The sequence below is a fragment of the Phyllostomus hastatus genome, unplaced genomic scaffold (genome assembly GCF_019186645.2).
Source record: "Phyllostomus hastatus isolate PE091 unplaced genomic scaffold, TTU_PhHast_1.1 phas_contig_40, whole genome shotgun sequence".
NCBI lineage: Eukaryota > Metazoa > Chordata > Mammalia > Chiroptera > Phyllostomidae > Phyllostomus > Phyllostomus hastatus.
The window spans coordinates 84,509,223-84,524,526 of record NW_025333872.1 but is presented as its reverse complement, the minus strand read 5'-3'; the positions used below and the strand labels follow the sequence as shown (position 1 = coordinate 84,524,526).

General features: G+C 42.1%; 1 protein-coding gene across 8 annotated transcripts in view; it reads right to left on the bottom strand.

Annotated features, from left to right (window-relative positions):
• Positions 1 to 711: 711 nt before the first annotated feature.
• UTRN (utrophin) overlaps positions 712 to 15,304 on the bottom strand; it is a 453,043-nt gene continuing 438,450 nt past the window's right edge. For all 8 annotated transcript variants that reach the window (XM_045842802.1, XM_045842803.1, XM_045842804.1 and 5 more), the window contains 4 exons: positions 13,152 to 13,260; positions 11,799 to 11,891; positions 6,947 to 6,969; positions 712 to 2,719 (listed from right to left, as the gene is read on the bottom strand). In XM_045842802.1, the coding sequence (XP_045698758.1) occupies positions 2,711 to 2,719; positions 6,947 to 6,969; positions 11,799 to 11,891; positions 13,152 to 13,260 (234 nt within the window). In that variant the 3' untranslated portion in view covers positions 712 to 2,710. The remainder of the gene's footprint in view (positions 2,720 to 6,946; positions 6,970 to 11,798; positions 11,892 to 13,151; positions 13,261 to 15,304) is intronic.

The following is a 15,304-nucleotide window of genomic DNA, read 5'->3' as shown; positions in this document are numbered from 1 at the left end:
AACAAGCTGTAGACTTAGCAGAAAAACCAAACTTTTCCATGTGTTCTCATTTCCATTTTTAAATACCTACTCAACAGCTTGCTGGAAAGCAACCATTGTTTCCTCAGGAATGCTTGATGTGACTGTTACTTTGGGTTAGACAGGATGTTTAAAATGCATGTGCATTCAAATGTATCAATTTTCTCTATTTTAACAAATTATATATTTTGGGATTTTTCTATTTCATGGATAGCTTCTACATTTAGAACCAAGTAACATGATTCTTGACACTATTTCTTATAGGATGGCTTTAGAAATAGATTAAATTTACCACCAGAGCGGTTAAAATCCAGTGCACATATGAAAAGCACATTATTTAAGAGCATGAGGCTGAAAGTGGATTTGAAAAGGTAATCACCGAAGCTATTAAAACCAAATCTGAATAGGTTCAGGTACATTTTCAACATCCAACATTATTTTTTCCTCTTGATAAAGCCTTTCATCTGTGAAGGAAAATGAGGATTATATATAAAAGAGAAGAGAAGAACACAGAGAAATAAGGAGACAATGAGAGCGAGATAGAATGAATTGGTGTGTACGGGAGAAATTGGTGTGTGCAGGAAAACAAGTGGACTGATCAAGAACAGGCTCTCTTTATATTTTACTTCCATAAATGTGCATCCGAGCCTCAGTTTCTATCAGTGAACAGAGCTGAAGAATATCAAAGTCATCTTGTGTTAAAATTACTTTTATTCAGGATGAAAAATACATGAACCCAGATTAGGTGATAGTCTAGGATTAGTTCTTGACCACATATTTCAAAAGAACTACATACTTATTTTCCCTTGTTGTTGCTGCAATATATTTCTTTTTCTTTATTATTACTTAGGAGATTACAATGTAGTGTTTTTATGTAGCTTTTCCATAATAGCAGATAGGGGGTGTGTTGCACACAATTACAGGCAGAAAAAAAATACTAATACAGAACTTTTCAAAGAACAAGGAAGACACCAAATCTACAACTTGTAGTTGAGAGTTCAGGGAATTTTTTTTTCTTTAAATAGGTGCTTTTCTTGTCTGATGTGGCCCGATAAAAGCTCTGGATTTTGCAGACTGTAGCGGCACAAAGCTATTTCCGACACGACGGATGAAGACGGGTCTGAGGTAGAAAGGCGGTCATGGCTTTCCTCTCATATAAAACGATTTTCTTCTTCTCAAAATATCTATGCTGCAAAGAGACACCCCTGCCCCCCAACCCACCCGGCCTATTCTGAAAGAATAGGGATTTCTAACTTTAAGCCTCCTTCTGGACAGATCCCAGGTAAAGAGAACCCAAAGTTAAAATGTCCTGCTTTAAAAGCACATGTGCTTGAATCAAAATACATTATTTTAACTTTCTTTTTGTTTTTTGTACATTTAGTAGCTATATAGCATGTTTAAACTGAATGAATTCAATGCTAAACCAGAAGCTGAACCAAATGCCTAGTAGAATGCATTCAAAGTTAGGCAGGGCGCCGCCATCGAAGCATTGACCTCATTCTCCTGCAGAAGCAGTGGCACAGGCCTTTGATAAACATTCTTCCCGAATGTACGGATCACAGGAAGGATAATAACACATGTGCTCATTCACCCAAAAGGTAAAATGAGACATGCACTAAATTTGTGTCTGCTTTCCGAAAGAAAATAATGAGGAGTTTCAAGAATGATAAGGGGCTTAAACATACATAAACAACAAAAAAATTCTCGTCGAAGGGAACCAAAACCCGTAACACGTTCTGGCATCACAACTGGGCGAAGGCCCGCTGCATGTCTGTGACGGAAACCAAGACCCGGGAAACGGGGAAGGTGGGGCCGAGCGCTGCTGCTGTGTCGATGAGGGAATCTGCTCAAACGGGCAACCTTTGGTCAAGTGATCTGTGAGACTCTCACAATTCCGCTTTAAGCCTCCTCTGTCATATCAACTGGGACATGGAATAAATAAAGAAATCAAGAGCTACTTCTATAGAGCAGAGAAATACAATGCAGGAAAAAATTCCCAGTGGGGATGCCAGTTAGGCCCACAGGGTTGTTGCTGTGGCCCTCCGAGTGGTTGCTAAAACAAGTCAAGTGCACGGTGTCAAATAAAGTTGAACGGTGTCCGCAGAGCTGTAGCCTAATCCGTACACGTACACTACAACTGACTGAAGCACACGAACTTATTAATCGGCCAAATCATGGCAACAAACAGAGGAAATCCGTTTCGTCATGTGGGTGACGAGTGATAAATAACCAAAACATAATGGTCAAAAAGCTGAAGAAATAAAGGAAGTTATTGTACAAGGTTAATATAAAGGAATGTAAAACTGTCTTCTAATTCTTACGCCATGTTTGCCACGGTTATTAAAAACAAAATGTCACTTTAGAAAGCCCCCCCCCCACTCTCCCAATGCTGTAAGCAGTATACAAATCAGTGACAAATGCATTACCATTTCCAAATACCACTCTGTTCATTAATTTACAGTTGCATAGAAAGGGAAGAAGGAAACAATAACATGTGACTATTATAAAAACAAAAATATCCTTTTCTCTTTGGATAGTCAGTGTTTCAACCCTTCAGTAGAACACACGGCCGGCGCTCAACAGCGTGTCTCGGGGAGCCGGGGAGCTTCTGATGAGATGGAGCCCGGGGTTGGCATTTGCTGGCGACGGCAATGCTGAAAGTCAGGAAACGTTTGCTGGCTAGATGAACACTTCACATTGCCTACGGGAAGGGAAAATAAAACCGCGCTGTCAGAACAACATTTACATAAATCATTACAGGTAGCGGAGACCTGTCAACTCTGCAAGGAAATAAAAGTGCTTCTTTCAGAGCTAAAACCCTATTTTACTACGCTCGCAGGGGACCCTTTACTCCCAGGTGACTTTCGCTCCCTGAGATGAAGTCCTTTCCTGTCATCCCCAAGTCACCTCGTCTGCTCTTTATCACGGCAGCCAATACAGAGGAAGGCTGGAAGGCTTTTCTCTGGCCCACGCTGGAAAGCAAATTAACATGGAGGGGCCTTGTCTTTTTCTTGCTGGAGGTACCCAAGGTGAGTGAGCGAGGCTGGGCAAGCACCCCATCTCTCCCTGGGAGCTGTGGGAGGTCTCTTGCAGACGGGGTACTCTTGACAAGTCTAATGCATCCGAGTCCCCAATGAGGGTCCAGACGACAGGAACCTCAGACAGATACACCGCCCAAAAGTGTGCAGTGGTGCCCACTAAAGGCTTGGGGCCCATATACACAGGTAAGAGAGGCTGAAAGTCTGGGCTACACTCAAGGGAGCAGCATCAGCCTTTTGAAGGAAAGGTCAAACAGGTGGTCTTCTAAAAACATTAAGAAGTTGGAATTGTTTTCAGCCACCCTAAAAGGAAATAACCCAAAACTGGGGCCACACCACCTGAATCACAAGAGGCCTATCAGGGACTAGCTGAAAAGACACGCCTTCTCCACTTGCCCCTCATTTTACAGAGGACTTTGGGGTGAAGGCTTGTGCATCTCTGAAACTCAGTGCTCAGCACAGTGTCTGGGAGAGATGACCAAGGGACCCCTTCTGCTCCGGGCTGAGTCAGACAGAAGCAGCAACCTCATCTGGACTCCCTCCTCCAGCTTACTGTCTCATGACTATCGAGATTTAGAGTCTTCAGAAACTCGCTTCTTCATTTCACTGCCATGTTCGAGGGAGCCAAAATTCAGCAGACATGGGCGGCGGGCCCCCGGGATGTGTGGGGCTCCCGGGGACGGAGGTGAGGCCCTCCACCTGAAGCAGGTGTGCGAGACCCCACACAGCACACTCTCGCTCAACGCTCACGTGAGGTGTGTGCCACCCACAGAAAGTTTCAGGGACTTTGGGAACAGAGAAGGGAAGAAATTAATTCTCCCCAGGAAAGGAACATGTTGTTCCATATTAACTAAAACCCTTGGTGCTGATTCACATTGAAATAATGGCCAGAAGGATTTGTTTTATTATTTATATATACTTTATTATCCCTGTTTACAATGGAATAAGTGTCTACTAAAGAGGGGCACACAAATCTCATGTTAGCGCACGGAATTCTAAAAGTTTAAGTCTATGCAATGTAAATATTAGCACAATTGCGCGGGTGGAAACATACACCAAGGTACGGAAAACGAGGGGAAGAGGAGGAAAGTGCTGACAGGGAAAGGGAAGGGATGCGGAGGGAAGGGAGAAGGAAGGAAAGGGTCCCCTGGAATGAGTGAAGTTTGTGCTTCATCCACCAAATCGATTCATCAACCAGGAACATTTGAACGAACTCTTTTACAGCTCAATTTCCTAAAAACTAGAACAAAGTCAAAACAGAAAGTCTCTAAAAGTCACTTTCAGCTTTAAATTGTGATCCCTTTTATTACTATAAAGTATTTGAGGACTTCAAAGAAGAGTCTCTCTCCCCTTCCTGAGCCCCATTCCTCACAGCCTTGACCTCACCTTGAGAGCCTGAGGATTCACCTCATCATGTTCTTTTCCTTTTTAATGATGGGCCGCCATGACATGCTCCAGACTGCTCGTCTCCTTTCATCTCCTGTGCCCTGTTCCATATAGAGATCTGCCCATCCCTTACCCTGTCCCCATGTCCCACCCTCTGTAATTCTGGGAACCCGTTCCATGTGCCCTCTGTAGACCACACGGCCCACCCTCACTAAAACCCATGGCCTCCCCCTCTGCTCTGAAAGCCTATTTCCCTTGCTCACTCTATCAATACCTGCATCTGCCCCGAAGACACAGCTTCCCCCACAACCCTCTCACTCACGTATGAATGGTTTTTAATCTCCCACAATCCTCACACATTGGCTAAGTCCATCCTAGGTCCTACTTGTGTTTTTCAGGGCATTTCTTCTCTCTCATCCCTAAAAACACCCAGCTTTGGGTGTCATGCCTTCAGACTACACCACCACTATGCAGCCACCTTCTGACCCCCGGGGTCAATGCTCCCTTACTTCTTGAAGAATAAATGGCTCACTGTCACCAATTTTAAAGCTTTTTTAGAATCTTAATGATTTCAACACCCACATGGATGATTCTTCCAACACTCTGTCCTCTTGGTTCCTTGCGGTTCTCATCTCCAATAAACTTGTTCTCCACCCTTCTTTGCCACTTACTCAGAGTTCCAAATACGGACCGTTACCAATACCTGCAACCCCCCCCAACATTTCAATTTCAATTTCAGTCATCCCACCTTCTGACAACCTCTTCTACCTTTCCAGCTGACTCCCACTAGGACCCAGCGTCATCCATCCTTGGATACTACAGCGCATTGATTCTCCCACGGTTTTCGTGCCTCCAACACCTAAGGGCACCCTCGCTCCTCTCCCTGCCAACCTTAGGTGCCTGGTTCGATCATCATCATCACTCCTTTGACTGTTCCTTTGAATTTCATTATGTCCTCTCTTGGACAAAACCAGAACTTCAACTTTGGTCAACTGCAATCCTCAGCCTACTCTGATGTCTGTGTTCATGAACTTGAAGGTGGCCAGAGAGCAAGCAACATACAGTTCCACACCAGTCTCACATTATATTCACCAACAGGCATCTTGGTGTCCTTGAATGCAGTGGGACAGTTAGTCAGACTCCATTCCTGGGCCGGTGTGCTTTCCTGATCTCCAGTCTTATCTCACACCTCTGGCACCCCCTCCCACCCTCACTCTTTTCAGGGTCCCAAGTCCTGGCTGCTGGTTCACGGAGACAACAGGAGCAAGCAGAAGAGGAATTTTGCTCCCTGGGGTGAGGTCCTTTTGTCTCACAAGTTCTCACACCACATCCACTTATTTCTTTTATGTTCTTTGTCTTTCCTCAGGTCCCTAAAGACGATCCCAGCCCTTCTTGCCAATAGGTAAGACAATCAGAAGAAGTTTCGATGTTTAAAGAAAATTAATAACAAAGTTCATGGGAGAAAATGTTCTCTCAAGATCTGTGGTCTTATGGCACATTATTACTAAGAGTGTCTGATAAAGAAACTACTGAAAGGTATACGGCCATGGATTTTTAAATGAAAAGTCAAGACCCCACCCTACCCCCAACATAACAAAACCACCTTTGTACATTGCTCTAGTCACTGTTTTTAAGTCAAAGGCTGTGGCAGCCACCTCATGCAGATATCTGGGAGAAGAGTGGTCAGCCAAACCTACCCAGGCTAACTTCACACAGCATATATGAGGCTGTTAAAAAGCAATTAGAGCACAGATGATCAAGCACTGGGTATCTGGGGCATCTGGGAGAACTGCCTTGGTATGGGTTCTCCCTCCCCAGATTGTAAGCTATTGTACTGAATCAACTAACGTTTGAATGTCAAGCAAGTTTACTTATTTATATGGGACTAAAGCAGCACTAAATCTGATAGTAGCTAACCTGCTTATTCTACACTGTAATCAACACATAAGCCAACCAACCTGAAGACTTACAGGAACTTTAATACCACTGTGGCCCCACTTTGGATTTTGGCAGCTTGAACCCTGAGGCTGCTGACAGGGCGTGACTCTCTGCTCCTTGGACTTGGAAACCGCCCGAGGAACCAAGGGCCTCCCTGTCTGATTTCGGTCGGGAGGTCACCCTGGAGACTTAGTTCTGCAGGCCTGAACCAGAACCGGGACTTTGACAAATGCCCAGTCATATGCTACTGGTTGATCTCCTGTGAGAGTCCCACTTGCTGACCACTGAATCAGGTGACCAAATAAATGCCCCACCAATCAGAAAACGAACAGTGTAAGTCTGTGGTCTTGTTTCCCGTAGCATCCCATCTCGCTGACTGCCAGCTCCTTGCAAACTCTGCCTTTGCAAACTCTGCCTTTAAAACTTTGCCCATCTCCTTTATTTTGTGACATGTCTTAGGTTCAGACAGAGGGCTACTGACGTCCCTGATTTGAAATCATATATGAATAAAATTCTCTTTTGATATGTTAAAATTTTTGTTAACAAAACAATGAATGAAATCTTACCTGTGGCCTGCTGGGGAGATTTGCTGAAAGAGAAAACAAAAGAAATAAATTTAAGGTGGTACAGCGGTTTGGCAGGTTCCCCCTCTCAGGCATGTAAAGGTGAGCCATTGCCAGCATATTAAATAGATGCTAATAAGAAACAAGGTTTCTTGGTTTTGGGTTTTTTGCTTTTTGCTTTTTGTGTTTTGTGGTTGTTTTTTTTTTTTGGCTGGATGCTCTAAGATACAGAAATTCCACCCCAATATGTGAAGCATACACTAGCTCTGTCAAAAAGCATGCACTGAAGCATTCAGTGAGTACTTAGCTTTGCAAAAAAAAATCTCAAAATTTCTCGTTGAAAACTTGCCATGTATTTGGTTCATGTACCAGAACAGAGCAAATTCTGTGTATTTTGCCGAAGAGTACCAATTCTGGCCAAGGAGGCATTAGGGAAATGGAGGTGCACGAGTCTTTCATTGCTGCCACCCTAGCCCCGAAGTCCGGGAAGATGGTGGCAGTGTGCTCACATCGAGGAAAGGGCTGGCCCGGTCCTCGGCTGTCTTCGAGGAACGTGGCTAACACTTGTGCCTTAGATGGCCCCAGTTAAGAGCCCTGGAGAAGTTAGGCTGGTGTCTAATCCACCTCCGCCTCTGACCTGCCGCTCAGTCCCTTCCTGTCCCAGAGAGCCCTGACGGACAGTGCGGCTGCTCTGGTGGGCGCTTCGAGGGCAGCCACTAGCAACACTCTCCCCCGAGGCCTCTGCTTTTTTCTCTCCCCCTTTCCCTGACCAATCTCCTAATCATCCTCTCACACGCAACGCTGCTGGGGAGGGGGAGCCCCGCCCCTCCAATGATGGTCCCATCTGCCCTGGGTCAAAGGAGGACTGCCCCTCATCACCCAGCACGCTTCAGTCCTTCCCCCCTCTCATTTTTCTGTGCTTAGGGAAGAAACAGAAGATAGTCATGGCCACATGGTGAGTGCTAGCAGCTTTGTGCGGAAAAGGAGCAAATGAGAAGGAAGACCTTCTTATGATGCCTGGAGGGAAAGCGCGAGCCCCAGTAGTCTTTGGGGGGAGAATTGGGCTCACCCCAGCCCAGTTACAGCAGGAAGTGACAAGAGGAAGAAAACCAGGGGACCGCCTCACACACACACACACACACACACACACACACGACCCATGCCTGAGGGACAGCTGAGGTACAACAGGGGGAGCTATGCTACCCTTCCAAGTAACAAATAACCACACCAAAACAGAAATCGAATCAATCTTGCATCAAACCTACATTTAAAACCCAACTTTTTATCAAATAAAAGGCTATGGGTACTCCCCTTAACAAATCATACAAATACATTTTTTAAATAAATCATAAATCATTGCATTTTTGTATGTTTTGAGTTTTTGATAAATGTCACTCAAGTTTAATAAACATAGGCAATTCATGTAAAAATATGCCCGTAGATGAAAAAATAACTTTAAAAGCATTTGATGCTTTAAAAGCAAAAAAATACTCATCTTACTACTAGTATCCCATATATTTAGATGACATAAATGAAAAAAACTGACAAAACATTTTACACTAAAAGTTACATCAGTTAGTGGAAATTTTAGTATGTACACTGGTTAATAAGCAACAGAATTAAAAGCCTTTCATTAACTCCTTGAGAGAAAGAGATGGAAACACCTGCCTCTTTGCTCTGAAACTTAAAGGAAATAATCAAAAGAAGACTTTAAAAGGCCATAATTCAAGGATGCTACCAGGACCAACTGGGATATTAACTCAAGATAGAGGAATTCTGAAATGTTATATGCAACAATACATGGATACAGTAAAAAAAAAAAAAAGCCATGTTTAAGTAGGCAATTCATGTAATTAGGATTTATGAATGCAGTTCCATTTTAATTCCAAGACTGTCAGGAGTAGAACTGTACTCATGACTATGCTAATTGTTAATTCATAAAGGATCAAAAGTCAAGATTAACATGTAGATCAATTCATTGTGTGCTACTGACAAGCAATTTTAAAGTCCTTATTAGTTACAGGGGCTCATGAGATTGGCTTGGCACTGGAGGCTGCCAAGCTGATTTGCTTAGAAAAATTCTTCAAATGCGGTCAGCAAGCTTTGGGAATTTGAAGGCTTATTAAAATATTTGCTAGCTGAGCAACTTAACAGAGACAGCAAAGCAAATGAATCCTACAGAACCTGTGAATACTATCTGCGGAAACTTCAATAACTTAACATTCCCAGTGGGAAAATGTAATCCATCCATCCATCCATCCATCCAACTCAGAAACATGTATTGGACACCAAGTCTGAGTTAGGTGACTCAGTATTTCTATTCTGCATCAATTTTTAAAAGGCTTAATAACCTTAGGTAGAGTTTTAAAAATATGTTATCAGTTTTACAAATAAGTCAATTTTTATTTTTTATGTAGAGCTATTCCTATCTTAGAAATTTTTACATTATCAAAGCAAAATACAGAATATAAATACCAAGAAGAGCAAACTAAAACCAAACTAACAGCAGAAACCACACATAATAAAATTTAAATTTCAAAGGATTCTAAAATACACTATTTATCATTTCTTACAAGGGATGCACTTGAGCTCATCAAAAAAAACCCACAGGATCAGTAATAATGTTCATCCACAGAAAACGACACATAACACAGATTGTAAGTACGTGCGAAGGCACAAGTTTAAGACCATGAGAAAGTGGAGCCAGGGTCCCAGGAACAAACCTCGAGGCCCCGTGTCCCACTCTCACGGCGCGGAATAGTGCAGGTGGAGATGGCATCTGTGCAAAGGGGGGCTTAACCTGTTATGTGGGTCCCGCTGAAGATACACACCCTCCTCAGGAACCGAAAATATCTATTACTAGCTGATAAGATTAGATCGATAGAAATTTTATACTTGCCTTTAAGGAGATCATAAATCGAGAAGAACACACTCACCTCTTAAGATTAATTTTTGCCCTATAATTAAGATTACTACTTATGTTTAATTACATACTGTTCTAAATTATGATAAGGATCAGTCTTTTACAATATCAAGATATAAGAATATACTGTGAAAAAACTAAGAGTAACTGCTTCAAAATACAAACTTTCAAAAAGTCATTATGAATTTTTGGTATAAAATTTTCATTATGGAAATTATACATTTTTATATCCATTGGTAAAGCATAAATTTAATCATCTCCCATCCTAGTGCTCACTGCCAATTGACTTTTAATTGAAAATGCCCATCAGGACATTTAAATAAAAACTTCTAATTGGCTTTGATTTACAGAATTTGTTTTTAATTAGTTATTAATGTATTTGCATTTAAGCTGACCTAAAAAGTAATTTCATTGAGAAATTTAATTTTGAAATTCTGGCTTAGAAAGACTATGAGGAGGTTTTATCTCATCATTAAGTTGCATGCAACTCAGAACCAATTCTCCAGAAAATTCAACCTTGAAGTATAATTAATACAAAAGATTTAATTTGCTCCTTTTTTGTGGCTGCTACAAACCCAGAAAAAAATGCAACAGTCTGACAGCCTACAGACTTCATGCTTCTAAGTCTCTTCAGGGCCCAAAAGTGTGCGTGCCCATGTTCTCTGGGGACAAGTGTGGGGATGGACAAAGTAAATAAATGTGACTCAGCAGACGTGGGGAAGTAGAACTACACATAATAACCTGGAAAATGACACACTCCCAAATATAAGTACATTTATGTGCTGTAGAAACTATTATGTGTCCTTCAGGCAAATACTTCTAAAACTTCAGAGATAACTATGTTTCAAATAGCTGTTTCAACTTCCTGCTAATGCTGAATTTTGTAAACTGCAGAGTGGCATAAATTGAAAGACGCTTTTTAAATGAAGTCAATATATCTTAGGATAGTATTTTCCAAAGAGAGGATGAAAAAGAGTAAGATGAGAGGCTGTTTATATATATATTATATCACACATAAATAATGTATGACAAATGATAGTTATATATACATACTAAAATCTTACTTTAATGGCCAACTAGATTTAAAAATCAGTTATAATTCATAAAAATTATAAATAATACATTCACATTCCTTTAAAAGATTATTTACAATGTACTTTGGCATTAAGTAGTGCGCATGCTTACACAAGTCCACCATTTCTGTGTCAAACTGCCGAAGTCTTTTTGGCCAGAGCTCAGCAGAAACTGCAAGGTGGCAAGAAGCTGGACGAGATGTTTGGTTAAAAATAATCAATAACTAAGAATTATTAATAAGTTCCTCTGGGAGTTGAACTGCTTTTATTTGGTTATCTGGCTCTTTGTTGCTCGTGTGGGAAGTTCACAGGGTCTTAATCTGTGATGCCTTAAATGGTTTGGTCTTTATTCAGTGACTACTTTATCCAGGAAGAAAAGGAAGCAGAAGAAGAAAAGAGGAAAATCTGAAAATAATCTCTGGCTGTACCTGCACGTGATGACATCAGAGATCAATGTCTGGAGAGGGAATTGCAGGAGAAAAGGCGATTTTCATGCCTTGTTCGGCATGCCAATGAACGCTCTCTTTTTAAGTAATACATGCTCCTTACTCTGGCTTGCACTGAAGAGAATAATTTCTTTTTAAAAGTAGACTTATTTTATCTGCCTTCATGCCATCACTCACAGGGCATCCCGAAAAGTCTCAAAGGGTGGGACTGCACTCACTGCCCCCAGGGATGCCATGGTACCTGGGTTGAACATCATGGGCTTTGCTGACATAGAGAAGGTTTGATTTATTGTCAAATAATATTCAATCCTGTTTCTAATAGAGGTCTTTCTGATCTTACCCAGGAATACAACCAGAAAAAAGGAGATGGAAGGAACAGGTGCAGCGGTGGTGCCAGGGTCGCGCATACTCACGGCAGCAGGATGGAAAGGAGCTGTTGATCTGCTCCATGACCTCTGTGAGGTCCGTGCTGGTGTCGTGGGGCGGGGCCAGCAGGTCCTCTGGCACTGCACAGCAGAGAAAAAAACAGGCATCCTGAAACTAACATCCAGGCTTTCAGCAACACCAGCATCAGGAAAATATGAAGGGGAAAATACTAGCTGTGGCCTCTAAATACCAAGGTGAAAATAATTCTCATGGAAAATGACAATTTTAGGGAAAAATACCAAAACCACTTCAGTATTTATTTGTTGGTAATATAACTTTATACATAAATAAAATGTACTAGATGTGCCTATGAAAAGAATCCATGTGCTAGGTTAAAAATTCATGAGTGAAAAATCCATAATGTCATATTATTTCAATTTATTAGTTGGAATTGCATTATTTTGCATTGCAACTATTTTTCACATGAGAAAAATATTCTACCAATTTCTTTTTCCTTCTTCCCTCTTTTTTTTTTTTTTTTTTGAGACTTCAGCACAGGCTTGCTTCTGCTACCACACAGCTAGAGGTATCCCATAAAAGACTTTATGCTTTCATGAATTTCATTCTATAATCAATAGCAAGATGATCCTTATTTAAAAAAATAAAATATTAATATTTTAGTTTTTTCTGATTAATATAGCAAACACTATCTCATAAACAAATTAATTAGGTTAAAGTATGTGATCCTCAGCAGAATTTCTGAACTTGAATGTTATCAACAACCAAATGTCATTCCAGAATGCCCGGTTGACGGAGTCCTTCCTGGCAGCACTGACAGCTCCTCTCTGTGACCAACGACAGGCTGGAGGGGGCCTCTGCCTCAGATGGGGGTGAGGGGGCAGCAATGCCTCCAGGGCCTGGGATGCCGAGAGCGGAATGCTGAGTGCCCAGGCCTGGGCAGAGAAATCCGTGCTGGGGTATCATGTCCTTTACGATTATATTCTGAGTATGTACGAGTATGGTTTTAGAGAAAGACAACTTACTAAAAAATATAGAAAAGAAAAAGAGAATCATCCTCCAGGCAAAAAAAAAAACCCACTTAAATTGTTGCTTATCCCAAAAAGGGAAGAGCACTTTTTTTGCCTTTCACCAAAATTCGGTCTACCACTACACACCATAGACGTGCACATGTGCATTACAGCTATTATTCTAAACGTCTGCATGTTTGATATTGTTGAAATGACTTTTACTCATCTGAAACCAAAGAGAAGAGAAAGTTTCTTTATGCTCTAAGACACCCATGTGCAAAAATGCCATTTGAAAAGGGAAAAAACGCACAACAAAACAAATGGCAAAGACCGGAGCAGTGTGGGGGGCAGTCAATTCCTGGGGACACTGACCGGCTTGGTGGAACGGCGGGCCGGGGTCCGGATCGGGCGAGTGGCTCAATGCGGACCGCTGAGGGGAAGCCCACGGGGAGACGCCGTTGATGCGGGAATCGGATTCAGGCTGGAGTCGCATTCAGAGGGGAGGCCAGAGGAAGATTTAAAATGTTATTAAGGAAACCATTTCCATTTCTAACTTTCCCTTCCTCACCACACATGTAGAGTTCTTCACCCGCAGACATTTTCAAATACATTTCAGCATCTATAGACACTAGAACTCACCAGAACTTACCTGGGCACTAGGTGGTCTTTCCCTTTCAGTCTGGGCGACTTGAAGAACCCACTTGGTTGTATCAAAAGATTTATGTATCAATGTCGGGTCTGTCCCTCAATTGTTCTCATTATTTTTAGGTCAACCAAGTGGATTTAGAAACATGATTAATTCATCTCTAAAAAATCAGCACTCCTTGTCTTTGATCCAACTTCAAAATCAGCTCATTTTTTAAGTATAAATCAATATTTAAAGGCAATATTGGAGGGTGGTTAACAGCACAATTTTGAATTCAGATGATTAGACTTGAACTCTGTCCCTCAGAAGTCGTTTAATTCCGAGCAAATGTTTAACCTTTTGGACCTCAGATTCTTTCTTTAAAAAGCTGGGGGTGCTTGTATCAGAGGGCTCTGAGGTGGAAATCAATGAGTATTTCTAAAGTGCTTAGCACAGAATTGGACACCTAGCAAAAACTTGGTAAACACACTCGCACACAAAGCTTTGAAACAATGATGGACATATTGACAAGTACATGGTCAAATTAGAAAATGTGACCCATTGAAGAAGGAATGCAGAAGTTATATATGATGCCGCCCTGACTGGTGTGGCTCAGTGGGTTGGGCGTTGTCCTGTAAACTGAAAGGTCGCTGGTTCAATTCCTGGTCAGGACACAAGCCTGGGTTGTGGGCCAGGTCCCTGGTCAGGGGCATGTGAGACGCAACCAATCTATGATTCTGTTTCTCTCCCTCTCTTTCTCCCTCCCTTCCCCTCTAAAAATACATAAATAAAATCTTAAAAAAATAAGAAAATAAAATATATTTGATGCTGACTTTTGCATTAATCTGTATTAGTTGAATGAAGCCTGGTGGGTTTGTCAGTTTTTACTTGCGGAGTTGAATTTTCTGTCTCCTGGCATCCGTGCTGTCATTAAGAAGAGATAAGAGCTGCACGGTCTGGGATGTACAGAGTCATTCCGATATCAGCTATCTCTAAAAGCAACACCGTGCAATTCCGAAGGCACATGAGCCATTAGGCAGCCCTGTCTAATGGATGGAGAGAGGGAAGGCGGGCAGAGGGAAGGGGGAGCCAAGGGCCTTCGGCTCCCCGATATCATCGGCAGACTACGGCAAACGAAGGTTTCAGAGCAGGGCTTCCTTCGGCAATGATTGTTGTCCACGTACTAGGTTGCTCAAGTGAATACTTCATATTCTAAACATGAGCTTTCAAGAGAAAATTCATCCCTTAACATGGGCACCACTCAGAAACTTTAGATTCATAATACTAACGATGTAGCTCTTCCCTCTGTACAGAGGTTTTGGCCTCTGTGTGATGTAACAGAGGTAAAAACCAGACATTCCAGAGGACTTAAAAAGGGCCCAGCCTGGGGTCTGTCTTGGGGGAACTCTTACTTTCTGATGATGCACAATTTGGAAGCTCCAAAGGAACCCGCGACCAAAATAGTTTCACACAAATTCTGAAACAGTGACATACAGAAAAATACACAGTCAAAATATAATGGGTGACCTTTGGCCTGCTCTGTAGGTAATGCAGAAATTACACTGGTTTGAACTGTTCGGACATGTTAAAAGATACCGATAACAAGGGTGAAAGACAGTTTTCTAAAGTTTGAGAAAATCACTGGAGAGAAAGCGGTTTCTGCTTTGACTCAATAAATCATCTCTGGAGAACGGCATTTCTGCCAAGGAGCGTCACTGCCTTGGGGCCCCTTGCTGCGGGGGCCAAAGAAAAAGGCAAAAGACGACACAAATGTTGATGCCGAGGGTCAAGTAGAGAAGCTCCAGGTCCACTTGCTGGGATTCTCCACAATATGTACCTGCTGCAAAGGCATCTTCACCACTAATCCTGTGACATGGTTCCTATTACTGCACTGCTAGAT